The 25,690-nt window shown below is 43.5% G+C and overlaps 5 protein-coding genes across 20 annotated transcripts in view; 1 reads left to right on the top strand and 4 right to left on the bottom strand.

Moving 5' to 3' along the window:
* LOC105696272 (kinesin-like protein unc-104) overlaps positions 1-13,504 on the bottom strand; it is a 30,122-nt gene extending 16,618 nt beyond the window's left edge. For 15 of the 16 annotated variants that reach the window (XM_012418627.2, XM_023433204.1, XM_023433199.1 and 12 more), the window contains exon 1: positions 2,954-3,113. The gene's annotated coding sequence lies outside the window, so the exon portion shown is untranslated. Of the gene's footprint in view, positions 1-2,953; positions 3,114-13,020 lie in introns of those variants that run through there. The other variant, XM_012418626.1, reaches the window with a different exon arrangement.
* Positions 13,505-13,682: 178 nt separating this feature from the next.
* Positions 13,683-15,128, bottom strand: LOC105696275 (superoxide dismutase [Mn], mitochondrial). Its single transcript, XM_012418640.2, has 3 exons — positions 14,949-15,128; positions 14,358-14,653; positions 13,683-14,228 (listed from the first exon to the last, which is right to left on the bottom strand). The coding sequence occupies exons 1-3, from the start codon at positions 14,984-14,986 to the stop codon at positions 13,900-13,902; spliced, it is 663 nt and encodes a 220-aa protein (XP_012274063.1). The 5' UTR covers positions 14,987-15,128; the 3' UTR covers positions 13,683-13,899.
* A 258-nt stretch (positions 15,129-15,386) lies between these two features.
* Positions 15,387-18,357, bottom strand: LOC105696184. Its single transcript, XM_012418429.1, has 6 exons — positions 18,158-18,357; positions 17,508-18,066; positions 17,164-17,427; positions 16,764-17,105; positions 16,311-16,656; positions 15,387-16,231 (listed from the first exon to the last, which is right to left on the bottom strand). Exons 2-6 carry the CDS (start codon positions 17,607-17,609, stop codon positions 15,552-15,554), a joined length of 1,734 nt encoding a protein of 577 aa, XP_012273852.1. The 5' UTR covers positions 17,610-18,066; positions 18,158-18,357; the 3' UTR covers positions 15,387-15,551.
* A 32-nt stretch (positions 18,358-18,389) lies between these two features.
* Positions 18,390-22,708, top strand: LOC105696274 (YEATS domain-containing protein 2). The gene is made up of 10 exons (XM_012418638.2): positions 18,390-18,584; positions 18,650-18,784; positions 18,901-19,603; positions 19,685-19,830; positions 19,931-21,068; positions 21,159-21,336; positions 21,477-21,792; positions 21,873-22,069; positions 22,152-22,225; positions 22,307-22,708. The coding sequence occupies exons 2-10, from the start codon at positions 18,688-18,690 to the stop codon at positions 22,422-22,424; spliced, it is 2,967 nt and encodes a 988-aa protein (XP_012274061.1). The 5' UTR covers positions 18,390-18,584; positions 18,650-18,687; the 3' UTR covers positions 22,425-22,708.
* Positions 22,442-25,337, bottom strand: LOC105696183 (angiotensin-converting enzyme). The gene is made up of 7 exons (XM_023433182.1): positions 25,109-25,337; positions 24,268-24,402; positions 23,982-24,170; positions 23,402-23,775; positions 22,923-23,332; positions 22,712-22,840; positions 22,442-22,631 (listed from the first exon to the last, which is right to left on the bottom strand). The coding sequence occupies exons 1-7, from the start codon at positions 25,335-25,337 to the stop codon at positions 22,466-22,468; spliced, it is 1,632 nt and encodes a 543-aa protein (XP_023288950.1). The 3' UTR covers positions 22,442-22,465.
* Between the last annotated feature and the right edge of the window lie 353 nt (positions 25,338-25,690).

The following is a 25,690-nucleotide window of genomic DNA, read 5'->3' as shown; positions in this document are numbered from 1 at the left end:
CGTGTGATAATCACAACGGCCTCCGGGCAGGGGGATAAGCATTAAGGCGAATCCACGAGAAAGGGGATGTTTCGGCCGACTTGAAAGCGGAAGGATGTTCGCAAAAGTGGACTCCAACGAAGGAAATGATAAAACCGAGCGACAGCGCCGAAAAGCCCAGTCTTTTAAAGTACTCTTAACAGCTTAAGGGCTTAGAGCACGCGGAGTATAATCCCGTTTCCATTGTAACCTGCGCCAACTGACTCGTCGGTGAAATCGCCTTAAGGTCGAGGACGAGAGCGCAACGACTTCGTGCCTACGACGCCATTTAAGAAGATTAAATTCGACGATCGATGGACAATCGCGGCAGTGGTGCCAAAATCGCCACATCACTTCATACGAGTCATCGACTTAAAACTTTCCGTCGCGACGTAGCTGATTCATCGACGGAGCGTCATTACGAAATGGACACATTTTCTATAAATAGAAAAAAAATGTAAAACATACATAGTACACTTATACACGATAACTGAACACCATTCGAGGCGTCCCTCACACTAAATGTTAAGATATCTCTTTATGGCTATAAAAAACCAATCCAATGACGATGACAATCAGTAGAAAACAACAATCTGATATATAATCAGTAGTTAGATATCCGATATAAAGGTAATCTTGATCGCAGGAATTATTTTCTTCCTGGCTGGTGCGGATATGCCCATTATTGAGGTAAAGAACCCTCGGTTGCGTTCGCTGAAAATGTATTTGGCTCGAGACTCAACCGAATGTCCATTCCTTAGTTTTGTGTCCTGCATTTGAAGGAAAATGCAGTTGTGCGAAAATGACCACGTGCGAGGCTGTAATCGAAACGAATCTGAAAGATTATCCCTAGAAAAGACCCTAGAAATAGCTCGGAGGGAAGAAGACCGACGTGGACAAGATACACCGAGGGTAACGCGATCTTCAGAGGGTGGCAGTGAGTCACTCGAGCACGAAACTTCCGTGGGAAGCACGCAAACACGAGGAAGCTTGAATTACCGCAAGCTGCCACCACATCGACAGTTTACTTTTACGCCCAGAGGTGCCAACCCGAGGAAGGCGTGACGTAAAAATTGGGTCACAAAAATCACTAGGACTTTCGGCCTGACTGGGAATCGGAGTGCTCCAAATGAAATCAAACCTGCGAATCAGGTTAAAGCTCGTTACTGAACTAGTCGATGAGTTTCTGCCGAAAAGAGAACGCTTGTACCTAGATGCGCCATTTTGGAAGAAATCACATGTCGACGTAAAATATCGATTTCATGAATAGGTGATTGCAAGAGCATCTCTCAGCTGGACATCCACGCTTCCGGGTGACGAAACGAATATCCCACGTAAAGTTATTAACAATTAGTGGAAAGACAATTACGGGTAAAAATACCTTGTAATTTTTTTAGGAAGGCCGTGGGATGGATTTCAGAGATCGGCCGATCATGTCCGACCTAGTTCAAAACATATTAAAGAGTTCTAATTCGCGACTGATCGTCACGTACGACATGGCTGACGCGACGTCGACTTGCACCACTTGAAAAGTCCCCAGACGGCAGATTCCACTAGTGACCCGGCGGAGAAATTCGTCAATGTTTATAATTACAATTTTCAATCGACACACCATCACGTGGGCATAATTCATTGAAGATATCGGTTAAATATTGTGTCGGCTAAAAAGTCTCGTGGCGTTTCACATTTTCGTTTCAAACCCCACCAGAAGCTTGCACAGAGGCATCGAGATGGGCACAATTAATATACAGAAATGAAGAACACATAACTAAGTCTGCAATAAATAAAAATAAACGTCGAGATTGCGTTATCAGTGTCGCAAGGCATTTCAATAAAGCCAAAATCTAGGAAAGGTGGCAAAATGCTAAAAATGCCCCCGAAATTATTATTATTATTCGACGCGCCTCTTCGAGGTGTCCCTTAACCTACCCCAAAACCCGTGATTCACGGGGGTGCTCACGTTTTGGCAACTCAGGGGAGACAAGGAAACCCATAAAGGGAAAAATGCGCGACTCCGTCGCCCCAGGAATCGGTGTCGATAAAGTCCAACCTTGAACTCGGGCGACCTCTGTGCTTTTCATGGCGAGCTTCCCCGTGGAAGAGCACCGCAAAACCACCCTGCGTTTTCACCCCCGAGCGGCGAGACGAGAGAATCGATCGCAAGTTCCTTTTACCCCTTTCGGAGATCCTCTTTCCTCCGAGTGCAAGCTCGCCCAAATCGCTTTCCAGACCGCGTCTCCTCAAAGTCTCGGGACAACAAACTTTGTCTGCTGCGTCTGTCCCAAGAGACGATTAAACAAAAGGGGCGCATCCAAGCTCACCGCTCCACAAAGTAATCTCCCCTCTCGAGCTTACAGTCCCACACAATAAGCTCCGAATTTTGGAAATAACCAGAAAATACGCTTTCGACAAGTTAATTAGAATAATTAAACGTTTTACGACCCCAGCGTGAGAGGTACAGTTTAGGGGCAAATCCATGCATAACGGAGTACCTTTAACTGCTATAGATAGACATTCGCCCCAAAGCTGATACGACGCACCGCAGATAAACACGGTTATCTCCTCCTTCCGTCAACCAAATAACGATATTCCTAACCACAGGTCCACGCCTTGTAAATCTCGGAATCGAAAGCACGATTGGATTTCCAGACGAGGGAAGAATCAAGCTCGCAGTTTGGAATTTACGAGCGCTACTACGCAGGCTCCTACCCCGGGGTACGTCGAAGCGTCGCGTAAAAGCACGTCCATAACATCCCACCCCTTGGAAAGCGAGAAAATCCCCGACCACGCCTCCACTCCCAGATGTCTCCCGATTCCGAATCAACGATTGACTTCGGGGATATCGAAATATCGAGGGAGAAATCTGAAATTTGCGCAGGTTCGGTCGAGTAGTCGGGCCCTCGCGATCGATCGAGCGAAGTTATCCTCGGCTTACCCTTCGTTCAGAGGTGCCTGTTCTCTCGAATCGGTCCTTTAGCCTCGAGTTCCGATCCTAGGGTGGATTTAACGGCGATCACAACCCGTGGAACGAACGAGCGAACGAATCACTGGCCTTCGAGAAGAACCGAGACGCGCACGCAGACATTATTGCACGTCCACCTGAGAGCCTTGCTCGGCGAAACTCTCGGGAGCCGACGGCGGTCGACGGTGGCGCCCCTGTCGGCCGCTTGTGGCGAGTTCCAAGATGGCCGCCGCGACTGCGCACAGCTGATCGCAGGCTCGGCCGTCCAATCGTGGCGCGGCCTGCTCGCGGAAATCAATAGACTGTGGAGGCCTCGTGACGTCACACGGCGAACGATCGACCAATGCGACGCGGGCGGAGCCGGCCAATTCCTTTAAGCAATCAATAAGGAGCCCGAGGACCGCCGAGCAAGGATACGCGGACATTGCTGGCGACCCTCGCGAGCCATCTGGACCTTACTTCGGACGGGAAATAAGAGCGCCCGGGATGGTGTCCCAGGAATCTCGACCGGAAGACACCGTTCTGGGGGAATTTTGTCCAGGGCCATGTTCCGGATTCCCCGAGAGGCCATTATTTCCCTGGAACGTATCGCGGTACGCGAATTGGACGCCAGGACCGTGGGCGTGTTTACGACTTTTCGGAAATTTTATCCTAACCTCGATTGTCGGAACCGCGGACGAACCTCGTTGGCTCTTGAGGATCTCGATATATTTTGTAATATTTATAAGGATTCAGGTGTTTAAAATAATTATCGCAGTTTTTGTTGTTTAAGATTTGTTCTCTTCATGCAAGTAATGCGGGTGTTTTCCTTTGTGCATTTGTTATTTATGGATGGATGAGGGGAATGGAGATTTTAATGGCGGCGTCGCTAAGCTGGAAGCGCGGCCATTTATTCGGTTGTTCTTAAACAAGGTATAAGATTATGCGGTAACGAAAACGTTTATGCTAGTTGTCCGGAGAGATTCGTAATGTGGAATATAAATAGTAATTGAGTGGAAAGAAAAAGAAAATCCGTGAATTTGTTCGAGGCTTTACCGCGTCTCTCGATGACGTCTTCTTACTCCGCCATTGCGCGGTTCAATGGCTCGTGATATATTATCCCTGAACGAGCTTTTTATGCACCCTATCTTCACCTCTTTCTCCTCGCGTGAATCGAGAGTTCAACTTGACTTTCATTGTCAACTAAGTATGTCAATGATGTAAACAGCTCGTAAATTAACTCTTGTCTTTGCGGGTTCGTGTTCGATTGGAGGCCGAACGGAATCGCGGCAAATTGGCGAGGAACAAGGTCGATTACATGGGGGAGACGCGAAACGTAGAATCGTTAATTATCGGGACTAACAGAAAACGGAACGTAGCCGTAGTCCCCAGTGGTGCACGAGGTTACGTTAACCTTGGCACACAAAGCTTCTCCAATTTCCGCGAACCGCGGTTGCCCGAAGAGCCTCGCGTTGCTCTCCGCCTTTTTGAAAGGCTCCGGCTCAGAAATGAGGCGATTATTCCGACTCACGTGAAAAGCGATATAAAAAAGCATTTCCATCTCGTAGAAGTACTCATTTACGACGAAACTGCTTCATAATTCAGCCTCTAACGAAGCGTCCGTGAACGTCCCTCGAGGGCTTTGGTTAAACGCGGCGGCCATCTTGGATTCGAGTCCAAGACGCGGCGTCCCTCGAAAAATAATTATTCCGATTGAATTATTGAACTACTCTGTCATAACGCGTGCACAGATACACGGAAGTTTATCGATTCAATCTAGAGGTTGCTCAGGCGAGATAACCTTGCCATTAAATATTAAGTTTAATCTGAAAAAGTGGAGGGCTCTGAATGGCGCGTGTCATCTCGCCGTTTCTTTCTCGCGGTACTCCTCGGGGATGATGTCCGCCATTATGGGAGGACATTACGCCTCACTACCTCAAAAGCTAATTAACACCGAAAAACCAGTGAAATATTGCACTTCGATCAGATTATACAAAGATGCAAGCGTTATTCAAAATTGCATGTATCCCAAGAGCGGTAAATTATCGCTCTGCGTTGTCTCTTAATTTTAAACATGGCGTCGCGGCGTTTTACGCATGGCGGATCGTGCATAAATAAATATTCACTCGCGCAGATATTTCCGAGATGTGGCGAGCGACCTCCTAAACATTATCTTTAATCTCGAGAAGTGGACGACTCTCATCAGTGCATGCCATTTCTCGTTTCCCTTTTTTTTTTCTTTCCCCTTCGTTTTCTCGTAATACTCCTCGGGGATGAAGCCCAACCAGCGAGCTAGGTGCTTTTCCAGCTTTTGTAATTTCATAGCGAGAGTTCACAGTGCTTTTGCAGATGTACTTCGAATAGTGCGAATTCTCTGGGAAAAGTCCATCGACCCGAAATAGTCTTCAATCTCGTTTAAAAGTGAGCAGGAGGAAGTACAAAAATGGAAGACGTCGAACGAAATCTGTGCTTCGGTGGATTTCATGGATCGCCGTACTTGCGAATCCCATTACCACTTCCAACCTTCACCTTTTTTGCCCCGACAATGGCTCGATACCCATCGACGAATCAGCTTTGAAAGTTGTAGATGTATGTCGGTCTTTAGAAGAAATTTGTTGTTAACTTGGCATTTCTTTTTCCTGCCGAGTCCAGGGCACCTGGAGGGCTTGTTTTCTGACACGTTTCATAACGCCTAGTGCTGCTTGACCTTTACACAGAAAATAAAAAGCCCCCAATGGCGATCACCCGGAACTTTCCTCCCAGTCAACCCCATTTTCCCCGTAATTAATGTTCCGCCTTCCTGACCTCCGCCACAATGCTCGATTTTTCTCCACTGCGATTCATCGCCCTTTAAGCCTCATTGTTTTGCAATTTATTATTCACCGCGTGCGCTTTCGTAATATAAAATACAAAATGTTGCAAGAATAGTTAGCTGTATGAGCTATCTAGGGAATTTCTGGCTGCCACAAGATGGCGTCTACCAAAGGTGGCGTCTCTTTTTAATCTTCACATTTATGCGGGGATTTTTCGCAATTCTGGCTAGGTCGTGCTTCCGTAATCTTCGAATGTCATCGAGAGGTGTTGTCGCGATTATTGTTGAGTCAACGGCGATAAGCAAAGCATTTGGAGCGAGCAATCGATTGTCTCGAATCCACGGTGTGTCGCTTCGAAGCGCCGGCTGTATCTGCACCTCCATCGCATCTCGATTGGATAAGTGCATTGATTGCATCCGATCGAACCGTACGAAATCGTGCCCCGGTATTATGAATGGCTTTTGTAAAGCTGCGCCGCAGTGGTTTGATAGCATTGCCCCGATTTTTGGCCCAGGGGGAAATATTTCACTCGGCGGGTCTCACATGACTCACGCTCGAGAGAAACTCCAGCTTCCGTTTAAACTCGATCCTCCCCTTTAACAATGGACCGAATGTAAAAACTCTTCGAACAAAAGTTGTTCCTTGTACCGTTCCGAACAACTTTTGCAGGAAGCATTTCCCTCCACGACCCATTGTTGCACGAGAAGATGTTACCTAACGAAAAAAGGCAGGGCAAAGAGTTAGCGAACTAGATTCCACCGGGCGGACATGCTTTCTTGCAAATAACTTTTGCGTGAGTCACTCTCCTCGGCTATGTTCGTAGGGAATTTTATAATGCAATAAGTACCCAGGAGAGAGTTAAAAGAAAAAAAGGATCGAGCAACAATAAGACGACATTCATTGGGAAAAGTTTCTTGTCGGCGAATTTAGGCGTCTGCTGAAACGGTTTCCCTAGGACGGGTCTATCGTGCAATCAGGCGTCTGGATACCTTCTAATTTGCAGAAAAGTAGAGGGTAGATATATCTGGATATCTAAGTACAATCTGAGGGAGGCCGTCTGCGAAGGGAGAGAAGAAATTTAGGTCAAAGTAGGGGCGAATGTTGACGCGTAGGGCTTGTAACAGGGCCGAATAGGGACGGAAGAAAGGAGGGTGAACGAGGGGACTTAGATTAGCCTAGGTGTTAGGTGAGGTTAGGTCGACGGGCTTAATCTTGGAGGCTCGCTTAAGTGTTCGCCCTAATGCGAACCAATACACGGCGGGCTGATAAGCGTCTTCCTTTATCTCGCCTGAAGTTGCAAATGAGTTTTCCACCGTAGTTTTACATTAAGGGTAACAAACCCCGATAGCGAAATCCGACTTAACGGGCCTCCGTCGCACTAGCTGGATTTGTTAGTACCACGTAAATCTACCGCAGGTCACTGTAAATTCCACTCCCACGGAGTGCGGACGGCAGATCGGGACAAAAGGACTCGCGTCCCGGCGGTATTCCCGATCGCGTTTTCATGATTTAGATTCAGCCTGGCAGATGCTTCGAAATAGATACCCGCGAGGCGAGAATCGAGGAGAGAAATTGCATTGGCGGAATAATTATCGGCGTCGCGAAAGGTTTTCGCCTCTCCACTTGACGGACTATTCACCGAGATACATATCGACTTACGGGAAGCTCTTTGACGCCCCCGCTGTCGAGCTCTCTCGATTCCAGGACTGAATGCAGAAATAATATTGGCTCGAATCCTCTTTTCTTTCTCGACAAAGTATTCCCCGTCCTTTGCAAGACAAAGCGGCACATTATCATCCGTACGTCTCGTCCCTCCACGAACGCGCGGAGGATTCGTGTCGATTACTCCTCTATCTCCAATATGGCGGCGCCGGTCCTCACCTGCGATATGTCCATGTCGATATAAATTCGTCAGGACCTCCCAGGCGGGAAATCATTGTTACCCGACCTGCATCTAACGTGAACGATTACAAAAAATAAGAAAATATAACGGGTTTGAGTTTTCATAAAAGCGTGGCGGGTATATTTGAAAAACGTTGGGTTCTCCAATATGGCGGACGGGTCCGCAGAAGTTAGGCGGCACCCCTTGTCTTGACTGAATCCAGTTTTCCCACTTTCTGTTCAATTATTTCTAGGCGAGTTTTATCGGCATCTTCGTCGGGTTTTTGTCCGACGCGAGGGTAGTAATGGCGCGCCGCCATTGGAGTAAATGTTTCAGTCCTGGGTCCTTTATACGGTCCATAGGAGACCAAGATACGAGGCGGACGAACCCAAGGTAGCCTCAACATAAAATGGAGTGTGGAGGTAGTAAAGATCGATGGCGTCTGGTGCACCGACACCTTGCAATCCCTCGCATGACCTCACACTAACTTGGGCCGGTCACGTTAGTTCCAGGGAGAACCGATACCACGTATCGGAAAAGCACCTCACAGTGGCCTACAACTTCGCACTGGTGCAGAAATATAAACCATGGGTCGCCATTTTGCGGAAAATAAAGGACCTCCACTAACAGGGACGACAATACACGTAAGCAAGGGGGGAATCCCCTCCCTGCCTAAAAAACACATCAATCTCCCGGGAATCTCGCGAAATAAATGAACCGCCATTCACGAGAACACTTGTGAGCAATGTATATGTAGTAACGCCCCTCTTGATCGACTGTAATTTATTGTATGTATAAAAACAGAGTAGTACGAAATATTACCGCAAATCTCCTGATCCATTTTGCATAATGCATGTATATGTATTCAGGGAGGTTGAAGTAGGCGAGGGGGAAACGATGCACGTTTTGGCACGAGGTTGCGAAGAAGAAAGTCGATTCCTGGTAAGATTAAGGACCCCGTGTAAATTTCGTTTCCTGAGAGACTTGTCTCAGTCTCTCAGAAAATCGCACTTACGAGGCAGCGATTGTTCCGTTGCGTCTAGCGGTTCGTGTTTGACTTCTGCACCAGAGGACGAGTGTGCTGCGGCAGCAAGTTTTGTCCCCTTCTGAGTCCGATCCTCCGATAAATTAAAAAACCTCAAGCCAGCCTTTCAAAATGCTTAGCGAGGCATGCTCGACGTTTCTGCGAAAGCACGGGACGCTGTATCGCCGCCATTATCCTCGACCCTGAGGATTACGAGAGTAGCGAATCGTTGAACCCACCGAATGAAGTGTTGTACGTAGCGTTTAGGAGATGCACGTTCGATGTCCTCGTTATCGTTTCAAAAAGTTGACGAGCAATCCCCCCACGGTGCACCGGACCTGGATTCCTGGAGGATCTCGCGCCATCTTCGAATTTATTTTTCAAACGGAGAAATTCACACTTTAAAGGAAAATATTCATAACATCCACGCACTATAATTACACACAAATTGTGCGGATAAATCTATATACATTTACGTACTAAATTCATACATCATATGTTCATAAAATACATAAATAAGGTTAAAACTACAATATCTTTTGTTAGCTTGGGCTTGGTGAGGTTTTTTACACGGAGGTGTTTTTGTAGAGTTGTTCAATGTTGACAAGGAGGATGCACTCTTGCACTCCCGAAGGACCTCGGAGCATCTTGAAGCACATTCTTCCTCTTTCCTCTTCCTCTCAAGCAGGAAACAAACGTTTTCGGGAACAATGACCGCATTAGTGTCGCGAAGGAGCTGCCGAGGATCGCGTTCCGTTTTTATCCGCAGAAGTGCACCAGTGCAGAAGTGTAGCTCGTTATCGTAGGACTGCCGAGGGCCAGGATGCAAGAGAAAGAAGAAGAGTCACATTTTCGCGTCTCATCCAGTATTTCGGGGCGAAATTTATGCTCCTCTGGCATACCCGGCTGAATAAACGAGGAAAAGGCAAATCCCCAAAACATATTTTTCTCCTTTTCCGAGGGAACCCCCGAGGCACGAGGGCTGCATTAACGTCGATGTGCTGCGAAGTCGCGGGTTTTCCAGGGCTGAAAATGCGGCGAAAATGGTACTTCCTTGTCGCCCCAAGGATTTTACATCCCGGCAAAAACAGTTTTTCTCTATTCGCGAATGCCTCTTTTCATAACCCAGGATTTCGTATCTCCTTTCAATAAGGCTCCTCGGTTCAGGGGTTCGATATCGCGACTCTCGGGGATGGTGTGTCTTTGTTTTCCTCCAGCATTGAGTATTGCGTTATAGTACGTCGTCTACGTGGTACCGTACATACGGTATGTACGGGGTATGTAGTCGAATACGTTGAGTTTGCGCAATACGCCACGAGACGCCTCGTTTCCCCCTTTTAGGTCGCCTTTCTCGCAATGAAAAAAAAAAAAGAAAAAAAATACCAGGACAGATTCCGGCCTGAGTAATACTCTGCAAAGACTTACGCTTACTAAGGACGCCCACAGATCATTTCAGATAGAATTTTGAACTGCGAAAAATCCCTACTTTTTTTTTTGACTAGTAAAAATGTCGGCTTCCTTTCGTCTCTGCGTTTAGTGTACAGTGAATTCCCGTTTATCAATTTATTTCGGCATTTCCGATCGAATCTCTCTCCGTGACACGTTTCGGATTATAATATATAGCGCGCTTCGGCGCGCAGCTTTCAGCATGTCGCATTAGCGTTCGGTTCGTTAACTCTCTTGGTTACTACCGAAGGTGAAGCTTGTCTCGACTAACAAGCCGAGTACCGCCATTAGGGCGCAAGTGCTCCGAGTTAAACGCTAAAAGCTCGTGAAAAAGCTCGAACATTAACGGACCCCGCCCGAAGGAATTAAGAGTCGCTCTCGCCGAGCTACTCGTAAAGAGGATTTTTGAGCTTAATCCGTCCACGAAACTTCTACGAGCCTCTGCTAACATAATTCGGAACGTATGGGTAATATTTCGAGTAAGACATGTCCTAAAACTGCGATCGAACGGCGTCGGTGGTTCTAGCGACGCGCGATTATACTCTAATTTTTCGACGCCATATATCCGCCATATTGCCCAAGGCTGTGTTCTCGTTTAAATGATAACGTTTGTCTACAAATGTTATCGGAAAGAATTTTCGTAATTTTAGTTCAGCTTTTTACGATCCCACAAATGTCTCGTGATGGTAAGGAAGGAATCCTCGATAGAGGGCGTTAGGACGGAAATGAAAGACAAAGGAATTTACCGGACAGCTAGTATTAAAAGAGCTTTTGCAGTTAATCATATTAAGGATCGTTCTATGAGCTTCTGGCGACATAAATCAAGGCTCGTAGGAAATATTTCGAGGGAAAATGACGATCGATCGACCCTACTCACGTCCCCGACATTCCACGTCGGTACGAACGGCATTGCGTCGGTAACCGGATGATGTAGAGGGCGCTGGGCAGAAAGTGCACGAACAAAGGAATTTCTTCACGAGGCAGAACTTCTTCCTTCGTCGACATGACGTGTCGATAAATAATGCATTTAATTAGTTTCGAGCATGAATGGACGTCATTACACCATTTACGGGTTCATTGAATGTTTTTGTACATGCACAGCGTTGAATAAACACACCTACAGACATGTGTGTACATTTTATCAGCGTCTTGAAATTTCTTTCATTACTCCAAGAGAAGGCACTTGAACCTTTGATTTTCGTGACATATTGCGGCATAATAAAAAATAAAAGAACAATTTTTACAAGGTAACATTCTTATTCACATCACGAGACGCAATTCATGCCCTCGCGATGAAAATACTGAATCATATTTCCTGGGTTTTGTAGGCTACAGAATTTCCCCGGTCTATATACTTAAAGCCCAGAGCGTTTGGTAAACATTTCCTCGTATTCTAGTTAAATTGCGAAATATTGGAGCGATTTTCCTTGTTGACCTCACACTAACAGGAACAGAATGGCGGTTTTCCCCGCTGATCTCATACTAACTAGAATAGAGTGGAGTGATAGCGTTTCATCTATGTATCTTCTTTAACACATCCCCATGCTTTGCTTTACACTTCTGCAGCGCAAAATCGATAGACTCCGGCATATATTTGTACACAACTTCGCATTAAAGCGAAAGAGAAAGAGAGGCCACGCTCCAGGAATTACTTTTTTCCCTCCATTCTTAAAAATGGCGAGAAACTCAATACCTTCCAAACCCTAGAAATTCTTTTCTCCTTTTTAATTATGCGAAAGTAAAGCCATTCAGCGGGCATTACCCCTTCATTTCCCAATGCCAGCATTTTCTACATCAAGATGTCTGCAATACCGAAAATTGAACCCCAAGTTCCCAGACGGTTTCGGATCAAATGGTGTCGCGGGATCCGATATCGCGTCCCAATTTTAGCGCCATTCAGAAAATATTCATAAAATCGCGGCACAATGCCCTTTTTATGAATCGAGAGACTCCGAAGAGCCTCGTCCCAATTACACGTTTCATCGCTTTTACAAGCTTTTCGGGAACCACGCTGAAAGCCTTCTTGCGATCGAGTAGCTGGCATATAATAAAGTGTATTATCACAGCCATAGAAGAATATCGGAGCAACGCTTTCCTTTGAAATAATCTACTTAGCCTATAAAATGCGTGCATAAAAAATTACATTCGAGTGATCCCATTCGCAACCACCATTTTGAAAATTCTCAATAAAAGATGCTACAGAATTAAAGCAACAATACAAGCGAAACTACCCTGAAATTAAACGTATTTCGGCATAAAGAAAATTTGTTAAGTATCTATATAGCCCTCTCTAGATTCATTGAAAAAAAAAAAATCATCCTAGTCAAGTAATAAAGTTGATTAAAGATAATTCATGAACAAAGGAACCGCGAGAATTTACACGCCTCTTATAAGCGATTAATTCGCATAAGTTTCTGTATCATATATGATAAATTTAGAGATAGAATCTCATTCCTGTGAAAACCAATTTTCAAATCCATGCAGGATAATTATTACCGAGTACTACGGTAATGATTAAATAATTTCAATGGATGGCAGGAACACCCTCTAGAGGGGCTGCCCTGGTCGACTCCCGTTGTTCATAATTCGCCGAATTTAGCGTAATCAGATCTTCCAAAGTCTTCGGTATCAGTCAATGAGGGTGCGAATGTATCTCTAATTTCTTGTTCTTTTAGCCCGTGATAACAGCAGGACTCCTGCGGCCAAAGGAGTGATAAGTTCGGGAACCGAGTGATCCGTCAAGAGGCACACAAGAGTGCGCAAGGCCACCTTCAATTGCTCGAGGTCAAGGCAGTATCGTGTCCGACGAAAGCGTAAAACGCAACTAAAAGATAACGATTAACAAATAGCTTGACCGAATAATCGTGCTAAACACCCAAGTAACCTCTTGACTCACCAGATAGACGGGGTGACCAGGAAAACAGCTGGGACGCAGCGGCCATATTGGTTTGCGTCCCGTAGTTCCGGCCTCCCTTCCACACTCCATCAACGACGCCGCCTCTCTTTTTCATTTTTTATCCTGTACCTCTTTAAACTCTGACGCGTAGTATCAGGGAAATCCGAAGTATAAATAACCCGCGGTCAACTGGTCATAGCTCCACATCGCAATAATTTGCGCATTGCGAATGGAATTAATGTTTTTGTCGGAGATCAGTTTTCAAGACGCGGACTTCCTAATCAAATTTCCCGCGTCTACTGCGTAGGCGCAGAAGGGCGAGAAAGAGGAATAGGAACTGAACCGTTTAGCCGCGAATATTAAAGGCGGTTGAATATTTAAAAATACTGGACGAAAAAGTTACGAGCAATTTGAGAAATAAATAAGCTATTTTCAGGTTTTTATCGCCTCTCCTTGCGATAATTCCTGTTGCTCGAGTGGAGTATTTGTATACGTTGAAGGTGACGACTTTGCACGGTAGCGATTTTTTAATCGTATCTTTTAGTTCACTTTCTTCGACGCAGAAACGCAGTATTCGAAGAAAGAGTGAAACGAAATGGCGCAAATAATCGGGGAATTGGGTGTAACACTTTTCGGGCTCACTTACACTGAATAATGCAAGATTAGATATAATAATAAAGCATATATGCACCTTTTTCGTAGTACAGTCAGAGTAGTTTCAACGATGCTAAAAGACGCTTTTACGAAATCACAGACATTGTAATAGAAAAAGACGTTTGTGAATTAATAATCTTGCACATTGATAGTGTCTACGTAGCTTACTGTCCAATCTTGATTGATTAGCACTAGTGACTATTAGTCAAATGTGGAAACGATTGTCTAGCAACCTGAGGCTTCCTTGAAACGGTTGCTGACGTCTTCCCAGTTAGCGATGTCAAATATAGCCTTTACATAGTCCGGTCGTACGTTCTTGTACTGAAGATAGTAAGCATGTTCCCAAACATCGATACCAAACAGAGGTACCAGCCCTGTCGTTGCTTGGAGTGGATCCTGATTACCACAAGTTTTGATTTCGAGTCTCTTGTATGTTGGGTTGTATCCCAACCAGCCCCAACCAGAACCTTGGATCGCTATGGTAGCTTCGGAAAGGCGCTTCTTGAATGTTTCGAAGTCATTGAAATCTTTCTGGATCTGTTTGCTCAGAGCATCTGTAAAGCAACTCAAATAAGTATCTTCAATTATCTGGAACTTACAAAGTAGGGCTTTTAATTAGCAAGTAAAATAACTTTCAGGAATCACAGAAATTGATGGTGCACTAGTACATGAGAAATTCCTACCACTGGGCTTGCTCGAGCTGGGAGACAAATTTTTCCAGAAGATGGAGTGATTGAGATGACCACCTCCATTGAACTTGATCGCACCCTGAAGAGCGACCTGTGTACTGACATCCCCTTTTGCAACGGCATCCTTTAATTTCTCCTCCGCAACATTGAGATTGTTGACATAAGTAGCATGATGCTTTGAGTGATGGAGCTGCATAATTTCCGCACAGATTATCGGCTCCAGTGCCTTATAATCATAAGGTAGCTCCGGTAGGGTATGTTTCTGCCTCGCAGCGACATCCTTGCAGCGTCTGTAAAAGAAAACCTAAATTTAATCCGTTTGATCAGCAGCTAGTAATCCACAGCACGGAGTCCCTCTGTTTAAATCATCGGCAGTGTATTTTGTCATCACACGATATTTAATCGATAACATCTCTATGCAATGTAACACGCTGATGCATTTTTCCTTATTTAAAATACGAATATTCAATTTTCTGCAGGTACTTTACACTCGTGCGTTAATTTCTAGTCCACAGCGGTGAAGGTTAGAATTACATAATAATATTTAATAGATATAATTTAAGTGAAAGCGCTGAGGTAACTTACAGAGTTGTGGAGACAATAGCGCGTTTTGCAGCGAACATGATTGCCGACCGTGACAGCAAGAATTAAAACTGTTTCTTTGCTCTTCTCTGACTGAGTGACGAACGCGCAACTTGATGTCGCGGTGTACATCAAATGAGATTGGACGGTGCACCTCTCATATAAGCGGACGAAGAAACGGTGGGATCGGAGTAACCAATGACGCCACGTGATTCGAATTAATTCCGTCGTGACATTGCCCGAGTCTTGGAATTGAACGCTCTTCATGAACTATCATGAACCACTTAATTGTCGCTTTGCGTATGTACTGGTATGTACTTCGTTATCTACGCCTTACATTTTTCCCGGTTTTCCCGACGATGTTTTTCCTCGTTCCGGTGTCAAATCAATTACTAAGTCTGGTGGGGGAAAATGTAGGAGAATATTCAGTGTAGCTCAAAATGCATTAAAAATAATTCATATAAATACACAAAACATGTAATAGATCTCGTGTGAATATACTTAACGCGTTTAATTACGGTGACATGTTTACATGTTAAGTAAAATAAAAAAGTTTGTATCCAGTAAAACATGTAACGTTTAAAGTGTACGTTAAGCCAACACTCTTTAAGGTTTCTTCTTTTGAAATCCGTACTTTGATGGAGTTGTGGGAGCTGGTTTAGATGTTCCGGTCGATGTTGAAGATTTAGGCTCTCCATGTGACCTGGAAATCTGAAGAGATGGACGAGGTGTTCCCACGTATGGTTTACTAACAGTGGAATGTCTCGGTGTTCCACTTGTTACCGGAGTAGAAGACTTGGGCTTTACCGATACATTCAAAGCCCTGGGTACTTTAGCAGGCGCTTTTAATAGTGACAAGTTTATAGTTTCATCTGGATTGTAAGTTCGTGATAGATTAGGCTTTAGTTCTGGTGAAACTCGCCTCTTTGCAGTGAGAAAGACCCTTTCATTTGCGCTTTTGTTGGCAGATAACATCAAAGTATTGGCAGTTTTTGAAGCATTTGTTGCAGGGATTGAGAATTTTGCAAAAGCACTTGTTGAAGGATTGCCAAAACTTCTACGACGTAAAGAGAGAAGTTTTGAAGTTGCTGGTGTGGGCTTCTCGGCACTTTTCAGAACATTGCCACTGGTACTCTTACGTGGTGTTGGTTTTTGCATAGTGGATAATCTGTTTGTAGGTTGATTTGGCACCGAACAACTAGAACCTGAACGAGACTCTGTATCGCTTGGACTTACACGGAAACTGGAGCTGCGTAAAGGCATTGGCTTGTTAAAGACGTCTGAATCTAAAAACAGAATATCGGATAATATGCGCAACTTATTTTACTACTATTTATTATACATTTTTTGCTTAACATATGATACCTTGAATGGAAACATCTAAGTTTGGTATCCTATTTAGTAACATTTTCATAGCTTTTTCCATATTCTGATGAGCTCTTAGTAAACATTTCGCTAAAATTACATTTTCTTCATCATTGTGCATCGATATTTGGTCCAAAGAGTTACAGAGCTCATTTAGCACAGGAGAACTAGACATCTTTGGTGGAGATGCACGAGGTTCACTATCCATGCTCTGTGTATCAACATCCATGTCATATGTTGCCTGTTTCAACAGTGGTTTACGTGTCGGCAACGAAGGTGAAGAACCAATGATAACAATATCTGAAAATTTGTTCTCACTTGCCTCAACCTTTGTATGGGAAGCATCCTATGGAAAGAAATTTTGCAGAAAAATGTTAACGATTAAAGTTTAATAGGTGGCACTATATAATGAATTCCTATGTTCATTACGATCCTTCGAGTTTACCTTGAACAGGACATTCTGGAACATAGTTCTTTCATAGAGTTTTCATTCTGTGAAACTTTAACAACTTTCTTTCCTCTTGTATTTAAAGCATCCAATGACCTCGAGATATTCAATTCAGGTTGAGTATGACGTCGAAAAATACCCAAATCTTTTATATCAGGAACTTTGAATTTAGTACTATCACCAATAGCTGAGAGATTCAAATCCGACTCAGAATTCTGATTCACATCTGACTTGTTGTTAATCATCTTAAAGAGGCGAAAGGATATGTCCCGGATGATACCATTTATTTCTTTTGGCACTTGAGGCAGCAACGTACTTCCAGTCTCTTCAACTTTGTTGATACTATCCTATAAACAATAAAACTCTAAGTTGTAATTATTGAAAATCAGTAATTAAAGACCTTACCGTGCTGACTGCAGGTCCCATACCACTGACACACCAAAAGGATCCATCCTTAGCATCCTCAGATGCAGGACATTGACACTTAACGTCATTCATTTCTAAAACCGCTTTCATATTAGACGTACCACATTCGATCGTGATTCTAATACTATCCATCTTTGGTCTCTCATCCTCTAAATGTTCGTTTCGCTTTTCATACTGTCTTAATTGAAATCCTGTAGCTTTCAAGAGACAAGCCAGGGTTGGAACATCAGGCTTAGTGGATGTCTGGAAGTAAAGAAATCACATAATAGTTTGCAATGAGACTAAGTTTGCGAAACGACACTTTAGTAAATTCTTGTTCGTACATCTTCAACATATTCCGTGTAAAACCATTTGACAGCCCATTGAAAAAAACGTCGCTGTGCTGAAATTTGTTCCGAACATCTTGTAGAGCCTGTAGGATCCATTTCGAGTTTCTTAAAGGACTGTCTTGTAGCACCGAGGGTAACTGGCAGCTTCGCTCACTTTTGAATTTTTTTCCATTTTCAAATTGATCAAGGTGGCTCCCATAATGATTCCGTAAACACAACTCAGCGTCAACATTAGTATTTAAAAGTGGAAGAAACTTCCTGCTGTGATAGTTACACTATATTATAAATTTCACAGCGATAGGATGAAAAGTGTATAATAAATGGCTAACAAATTGTGAGAACTCAATATATTTAATCATGTTTACCTTCGGTATCATAAGAAAAAATTATATTTCAGAGTTGTAATTAAATGCAGTTTAGTTATTATTTATTCTGTTACTTAATAAATAAATAAATTTTGCATGCGTTAAAACTGCGATTAAGGAATTCTAACTGAACATCTGTTACAGTCATTAGAGACATTTTTATCCATCAGAAATAACCTGTACATAATCTGCAAATATATTTCTTTAAAACTTGATTTTGCTTAGAAAATATAAAATCTAGTATATAAGAACTGCATGTTCAATGGTGATCTTACATACCTCTTCCTGTACCATTCATAAATAACTACGTCCAAGTTAAATATTTTTATATGAATTTTACAATTTATGGCGATGCTCGAACAATACTCATACATTTTGTATTACCCCGCGCAAGGATGGCGTATCAAAGAAAAACTAATCCCGCCATTTGCCGTCAATAAATTCGGAATTGTCGTTGGCTAATCACGAAACATGATACTCTGGAAAGAACCAATCAGGTGAGTGATTTGCAATGCTGAATAAAACGGGAGATTAGCTGTAAAGAATTGCGGTGAGTTTTGAGGTTATACTGAGGCTTGCCTCGGCGGATCCGTCGACGAGTTTCACGATTGACATTGTCATAATGTCAAATTTCTTCGGAAGTACGGTAAAATTGTGCTTTCGAGTTGCCAGGGAAGTTTCAAGTCGAAGTTGTGAGAAAATCACCGTAAGTACATTGGAATGTTAAGTAGACACGCGAGTCCCTAACCTCACACATACGTTTTCGTGCAGTGGTCTCAACACGGCGGAAGGAATAAAAACGAGATTAAATGAGCACTTCTAAGGAATCGGTGGATGGGCTCGATCCTGACTATGCAGCGCCTGCGACAATCGACCCCACGCGGCAGGAGCTTCACGAGAAGAATGGTAACGTAGTGGAGAGTCTTTGGATAGTGTTAAAGTTAAGATGGTCTTGCAGCGCCGGTTGAGAAGTACCAGCTGCATATTGCGAGTATAATCGTGTCCTGTCCGGTCTGTGTCAGCCCGTGCCAACGCTGCAAGGACGATAACGGATATCGTGGAGCGGGAGTTCTCCAGGGAGATCGACAGCAAAGAAAAGGAGGTCTTGCTGATTCAAGATCGCTTGCATAAGGCGCTTAAAACCTTACACCTACTGCGCTACGTTGTGATTACTGACTTTTATAATCGGAAGCAATGTCTACCCTCGAACGGAGTGGAGTCTTCCGAACAGACGAGAATTCATCCTGCGGTCAAGAAACTACTGGGCAAAGCACCCAGGCAGTTCGATTTTATGTGCTTAGAGAATAATTTTGGAGGACCGTTAGAGTCATTCCCAAGTACGGAAAAGGTGAACTCCGAGGTTCCGTCAACTAACGGTTCACGAAAGCGGCATTATCAGCTTGTGGATCTGGAGGAAAAACCTGTGGAAGATGTCAAGGAAAATGGTCCACAACCAAAAAAAATCCCTCGATACATTCCGCCCAAATGTACGTTACCTGAACCATCTTGCCCGTCGAGAGGCATTCATCACAAGATTAGACGAAGAGTTGTGGTGGGAAATGTCTCTAAATGGATTCCGCCAGATTGGAGAGAAGATGGTGTCAGTCATAAGTGGATGGTTTATGTCAGAGGCGATAAAGAAAACCCAGGAATTGGTGATTTTGTATCTAAAGTCAGGTTTTTCCTGCATCCAAGCTATCGGCCGAATGACATTATTGAAGTAGCGTAGGTATTTGTTTTTTAGTGTTGCATGTTTTGTACTCGTGTATGTTATGTATTTATTATGGCTGCTATGTTCTTTTATAGGTCGCCTCCTTTCCATTTAACTAGAAGAGGATGGGGTGAATTCCCTATTAGAGTTCAATTACACTTTAAAAATACTTCCAATAAACCAATGGATGTTATACATCATTTAAAATTAGACCGTACATATACCGGTCTCCAGACACTAGGTAAGTGTTTTATGCAATGCAGCCTTTTATATGTATTATAAGTTAAGCTTCAATGATCCATAGCTGGATCTTTTTGCATAAGTAATGATTTAATTTACAGGTGCTGAGACCGTAGTCGATGTCTGGATTTATCCTATCGATCCTATTTCTAGTACTTCTACCACCTCTTCTTCAATGGGCTCGAATTTAAACGATAAATCCAACTCGACATATGAGACTGAATCTAGTATACAAGACGTTCCAGTAAACAATTTAGAACCGGATTGTCTATCTGTGAAGGAGGAACCTGTTAGTAGTGCAGAAAGTGTTGAAATAAAAGATTTCATAGCAACAGAATCGGAAATAGAAGACTTGAAAAAGACTGAGCAGTCGATTCTGCATATTCTACTCGATCATAATTATTCAATACCTTTCGACTCAACCAATGGAGAAAATGACTTTCAACATGGAAGTGCCTTCCAGTCGGATCTTTCACCTGCAGAAGAAATTCCCTCAGACAGGTTGAACAAGCAGTCAAGAAGTGAGGCATGTTCAGAGAAAACACAAAGTCATGAAAACTCTCAAAGCATTTTAATTAATCAGCAGAAGCAGTCGCATTCTTCACAGATTAATAATGATAGCTCTAACTGTACACTTGTGAGACTGATTCCATTGGGAACTAGTAAACAGAGTAGCGAAGCTGTTTCAGAAGTTCACAAATTAAACTGCAGTATCGAGAAATCCTATGTACCAAAACTAACTTCAAGCCTTCTGAAAAATCCTTCGCAATTCCAGCCTCTTGAGATCTCGATACCTCCTGCATTTGCTCCAACAGGGTGCAAGAAAATTCAAGTAGTATTTAAGAATGGCAAACTTATTCCTTCCGTTGGAAGCTCCAAATGCGATTCGATTATGAATCAGACATTGCGTTCCAACTTTAGTACTTCGATCATTAAACCAAGTGGAATAGCCAAATCCGTTCTCGCTGTACCGAGTGCAAGTGCAGCATCGAAGTTTGTGGAAATAAAACCTTCCAGTTCTCTCCTACTAACTAATTCTGGAACACCGGCAGGAGCTAACTGGGTACCGGCTCTTCAAATAGCTAATTCTGTTGAAACTCAAGAATATTATGATCTGCAGAATCCGTCGAATAGCTCTGATTGCACTCGAGTTAACAAACCTGTCAAACCGAAGGTCACTATTGGAAAAGACAAGTACAAAATTTTAAGTAAAAAGGATTTATATGACAAAGACATAAGGTTAGTTTGATTTTTAACCTAAAAATATTTTTTGTTCTCTAATTATTCATTATCAATAATTTAATTATTACTGCCAATTATTCTTTGCAGATTGATAGAAGAAGTTCGACTAGAAGACACCATCTCTGTGCTAAAGTTCATTATTAGGAGGATACCTCTAATTACTGAGAATGCTTCGGATCCTGAGTACAGGCGAATGCATGTCTATGCCTGCGCCAGCGAAGGAGATTTTTTTAGTTACAATATAGGAAGGCAGCGAGCAATGGAGGTAAAGAGTTAATTAAACTATATTTTCATTTTAAACAGCCTGTTACTGTTTTCGTCGATATTGCTTTGTTATTAAACATTGCAAATAGTGATATAAAGAAATGCTGACAGTTCATTATTTTTCGAATATCTTGGTTACAGTGGTATCGTGCTAAGACAGTACGGTCCTTTTTGAAGAAGAAGGTCTCTGAGGAGAATCTCTGGAGCATCAAAGAGATCCTGATCTGGGCGAGGCTTCATGGATTCACGCCAACTCGATCTTCGATATCCAGTGGACAGCCAGATCATGAAACTGCAAAGAAACTGCCTAGTACAATTGTTTCCACGTGCACGGACTCGAAGTTCTTCGACGAGTGGCTTGAAGAGAACGGAGAAAATTCGCGGCGTCCATCCAACGACGAGGATGCAATCGAGGTTGACGTCGTCAGCGTTGTCGAGGAGAAGCCCAAACGTCGAGGTATCAGTGAATCTATCCTATTTGATTTGAGTTTAAAGCAGATCAGAAGTTTTAGTTTCACCTCGTGATCACATTTCCAGGCCTCAAGGGAGCAGACCTCCTGGACTTCTCGCCGTTACCTAATCCCGAGGACACGATCGTCCTGGAACTTCCAGAGAAGCTCCAGCCGATGCACAGTTTCGTCTGCGAAACTGCTAGCGAGATCGGCGTGGCTCTTCCACCGGAGACGATCATTCCTGGTGTTATTTATCCTGCAGCAGGACACGCGATGTTAAGGGTATAAACATGGAATTATACATAGTATATAAACGCTTAAAATTGTCAATTATATAAATCTAATTTCATTGCTACGTCCACAGGCGGTGCAATGTTTCATGGATGATCTCTTGCGGCTGTCCCTGGCAAAGGCGCATGAAAGGACCACGGGAAACCAGTGAGTACCCTTGAATTCATCGAATAGATACGCGGTCGTCTTGGATTTCTTTCTTTAACCCTTTTCGTTTTTAACTTTCAGGTACCCTGAGACGATACTGCTGGACGATGTTCGCGGTGCTCTCTTCGGTCGCGAGGAATTCGACTTGTTCACCAGCGCAGGCTTGGGGTCTCGGCAGAGGAAGGACTTCGGAGGGTGAAATGAATTCCTCGAGTGGAGAAGAAGGGATTAAGCGATACTTTATTCCCAACCGAGCGTGATGTTGTGCCGCTCGATCTGATGTTCCAGCCATTTTCGCAAGGGCTGGTAGTACCGCAACAATGGCTCGGCTCTGTACTCGGTTGATCCTGTCATCATCCGCAAAATGTAACGCCAGTTCGTGCTTCTTCCAAGCTTCATCGGCGACCTAAGGGAAAGCGAAGAATGGAAATCCGAGTTTTATAATTTTAGACGGTTCTTTGGATAAACGAAACCTTGCCGATTCACCTGAGTCTGTCTCCTGCTTCCTTAGAACGGTAGATGTCGCATCGGTGCAGTGGCGAGGACCTTTTTACCCGCGTTGCGTTGCACATGCTCTCGAAGAGCTGAAACTGCAGAATCTGGCCCAGGAAGTACCTATCCAATAGTAATTGAAACTTTCTTGAAGAGGGATTGAACCTTTGGCAGATTTTGGGAAGCTTAAACGTTACGTTCTTACCTGGCGTAAGGTGTACCGTCTGCGACGTGGAGTTTCGCGGCGGCGTCGAGGGATTCTTCGTTTCTAGTTGTACCTGGCTCGACTCCCATGTATTTTCGGTTTATCTCCCACCATGCTCTGTTGTATTCTGTGGGTTTAATTTCCTCGGAGAAGACGCCCCATCTCCACTTCTCTATCGCCATACTGTACGGCAGTTGCGGTAGCTTCGATAGCGCGTGTCTTAACAAAATCACTAGGTCCAAGGGACCGGTTAAATTGTCCTCTTTTAATGAAGGACCGAACCAGTTTTCTATTGTTTCTCTGGAGCGATGATCTCGCAGGAGGCCAAAACGTTTAATATTTCTTGGTGCCATTACTCCGGTCATCACAGCGTCGCCTATTGCTTCGTGGAAAGCTGTGCTGGCTCCGTCCTGAAATTCTTGAGTCTTGGAGTACTATTTAAATATCTTAAGAGCGAGTTACAAATTTTATAAGCTTACTCGAAATATCGCCGGCTGATCCTCGTAGGCCATGTAGTACTGAACATGGCCCATTTCGTGATGAATTAACCGGAAAGCTTCGATGGACACCTCGAGACATGCAAATATCCTAAAATCTCCAGGATTGAACATGTTAATCGCAGCTCCGTGACACCGATTCCTGCCTCGGGTGTTCCCCTCGAAAATGGAATTTTTCCAAAATTCTTCAGTCATCGAGGGGAAGCCCAGAGACGTGTAGAAATTTTCGGAAATCCTCAATAAATCATGCACCGTGAAATTATGACTCTTCCGAGCTTTCAAGTCTACGAGATTGGACAATTCCTTCGGTAGAAGTAAACCGATCAGGGATTCCCAGTTTTGAGAATGAAGATCACCTGAAAAAGGATATGAAATAAGTCACACCTGATAATACCTAGAAAACCTAGAAACGTTTGGAAACGTCAAAAAAGGCATAAAAATGCGTATCTCTTCTGAAAAAAATCGCAACCACTCGCTCGAGAGATCAATTTGAAGCAATCTCATCTCTGCCTGATAGTTTAATTAAATGGACGGCACGGTGGATGTCTGATGCAGAATTTACCTAGCAGGTGAGCAGGAATCGGTTTCTTGGACTCGACAATCCCAGGGTAAGTTCGACCCAGGTGAAATCTCACCACTGCATGCAGTAATGAGTAAAGAGGTTTAATTAGAAGGTAAAGTCTCTCCATTGATGTCTCGAGATCTGGGATTCCCAACTCTTCTCGCCAGCACTCACCGATGTCGCTGTATCCTTATTAAGGTATCGAAATAATTAAATTAAAGATTTAAATGACGATTAGGAATTTTTTTGTACGTTACACTTCGTAGCGCTATTTTTTCTATCCTACCATTATTTCTAGCTCCTTGATTTCGAAGAGTCAATAAGATGTGGAAGAGATTCTTCATCGGCTTCGTTCGATCGCGCCAGGAAGTCCAAGCCAAAAGCCGTTCCGTTTCGTTTCTGAGTAATTTTAAGTGTAATTCTGTAGATTTGAACGTTTGCGATGAAAAATGTGATATGAATTTTAGTTTTTATTTGCCCACCTGGATGTTGACATTATAGTCTCGAGTTGGTCCTCTCCATCGAAGCAGATCTTACGAGGCGAAGAAGTGCTGCAGACTTTTCCGAGGCGATAGATCCTCGAGATCTTCTCGGAAATGATCGAAATGGTTCTGGAAGCTCAGCATAATGTAACGTGGAGGAAGCTTGCGATTAATAGGAGGATTGTTCTAAGAAATAGATCTTGGTTTCAATTATCCTGCCTGAATTAAGGGTGTTAATTAATTCTTACCTCGCTTCTCTCGGGGAGTATTTCGGCCCTCTGCATAATAAGTCAATCATTCTTTCTTCTCGCGAGGGAAAGATACTTTTCGTTTTCAATATTTCAAATTTTGAGCACCAGTCGTTCCTCCATTGGCTCCGAAAACTCGAGATCTGGATACCCGTGGCACCTTGCCACTGTAAAAACGCCTCCACTCTGTTAATTCGAAGCAATTGATCGTTTATTGTCTCAAAGAGTGAAAGAAACTCGCTCTTGCAAAAGCCCGTTAAGAGAACCACAATAAAAGTAATTTTCATTGTCCGCGCACTATAACAATCGGGGATGATTATGTATATATATATTTTTTTTATCAATCTATGAAATTAACAGGTGAAGGAGTTTGCAGGAGTTGATGTAATTTCTTTGCCTGTTATCAAGGGATTTTGAACTTTGGGAAAACGAGACCTCCTTTCGACGAGGGGCAAACAAACTCGAATGGAATCCTTATCGGCGCGCTTCCTTTTATCAGCAGGAGCTTCCTGTTGGATTTTGCGCATTGTCGGCGAGCAGACCTGTGCTTTGGAACAGGTAGAAAGAAAGTATATGCAGAAATATTCCTCTGCCAAGGTACATTTCCTGGACCCGTTGTAATTCATGCCTACAGATCAGAAAATGTCATCTCCGAATTAACATAAAATCAGGCGTCTTTTTATTTCCTGAAAATACGGCGGAATAGAAAATCCAGGGCGAATGATATCATTTTATTGCTTCTCTTGTTTGGCTCGTTTTTTAGTAACATTGTTTATGCACTTTCTGTCATTTCTTCAGAAGATTTCCGAAGGAACCTGCGACGACAAACCGACCTCTCGATTTTAACGAGTCCTCTTATAGACTCGGTAAATATTTCCCGAGGAAAATTGCTGTCCGATCCTCTTATTTATTTGATCCGTTTTATTTGCTCGTGCCCGTTGTCGTTGCAACTGGGCTAAGTAAAGAAGTAGATAAACGG

Source organism: Orussus abietinus, unplaced genomic scaffold (assembly GCF_000612105.2).
Source record: "Orussus abietinus isolate OABI.00-Male unplaced genomic scaffold, Oabi_2.0 scaffold37, whole genome shotgun sequence".
Taxonomy (NCBI): domain Eukaryota; kingdom Metazoa; phylum Arthropoda; class Insecta; order Hymenoptera; family Orussidae; genus Orussus; species Orussus abietinus.
Note: the sequence above shows the minus strand (reverse complement) of the source record. Positions and strands in the feature narration are given on the sequence as shown.

Bases quoted from the DNA above. Each gene is read 5' to 3' on its own strand.
- LOC105696275 (XM_012418640.2), bottom strand. From the start codon at position 14,986: ATGTTCGCTGCAAAACGCGCTATTGTCTCCACAACTCT. The intron at 14,654-14,948 runs GTAAGTTACCTC...TTTCTTTTACAG, and splicing joins GCTATTGTCTCCACAACTCT to ACGCTGCAAGGATGTCGCTG. The intron at 14,229-14,357 runs GTAGGAATTTCT...GTTGCTTTACAG, and splicing joins CAGCTCGAGCAAGCCCAGTG to ATGCTCTGAGCAAACAGATC.
- LOC105696184 (XM_012418429.1), bottom strand. From the start codon at position 17,609: ATGGATCCTACAGGCTCTACAAGATGTTCGGAACAAATTTCAGCACAG. The intron at 17,428-17,507 runs GTACGAACAAGA...CTTTACTTCCAG, and splicing joins ACACGGAATATGTTGAAGAT to ACATCCACTAAGCCTGATGT. The intron at 16,657-16,763 runs TGTTCAAGGTAA...TTCTTTCCATAG, and splicing joins AACTATGTTCCAGAATGTCC to GATGCTTCCCATACAAAGGT.
- LOC105696274 (XM_012418638.2), top strand. From the start codon at position 18,688: ATGAGCACTTCTAAGGAATCGGTGGATGGGCTCGATCCTGACTATGCA. The intron at 18,785-18,900 runs GTAACGTAGTGG...GGTCTGTGTCAG, and splicing joins GGAGCTTCACGAGAAGAATG to CCCGTGCCAACGCTGCAAGG. The intron at 21,793-21,872 runs GTATCAGTGAAT...TCACATTTCCAG, and splicing joins GGAGAAGCCCAAACGTCGAG to GCCTCAAGGGAGCAGACCTC.
- LOC105696183 (XM_023433182.1), bottom strand. From the start codon at position 25,337: ATGAATTACAACGGGTCCAGGAAATGTACCTTGGCAGAGGAATATTTC. The intron at 24,171-24,267 runs GTAGGATAGAAA...TACCTTAATAAG, and splicing joins TCAAGGAGCTAGAAATAATG to GATACAGCGACATCGGTGAG. The intron at 23,776-23,981 runs GTAAATTCTGCA...ATCCTTTTTCAG, and splicing joins GATTCCTGCTCACCTGCTAG to GTGATCTTCATTCTCAAAAC.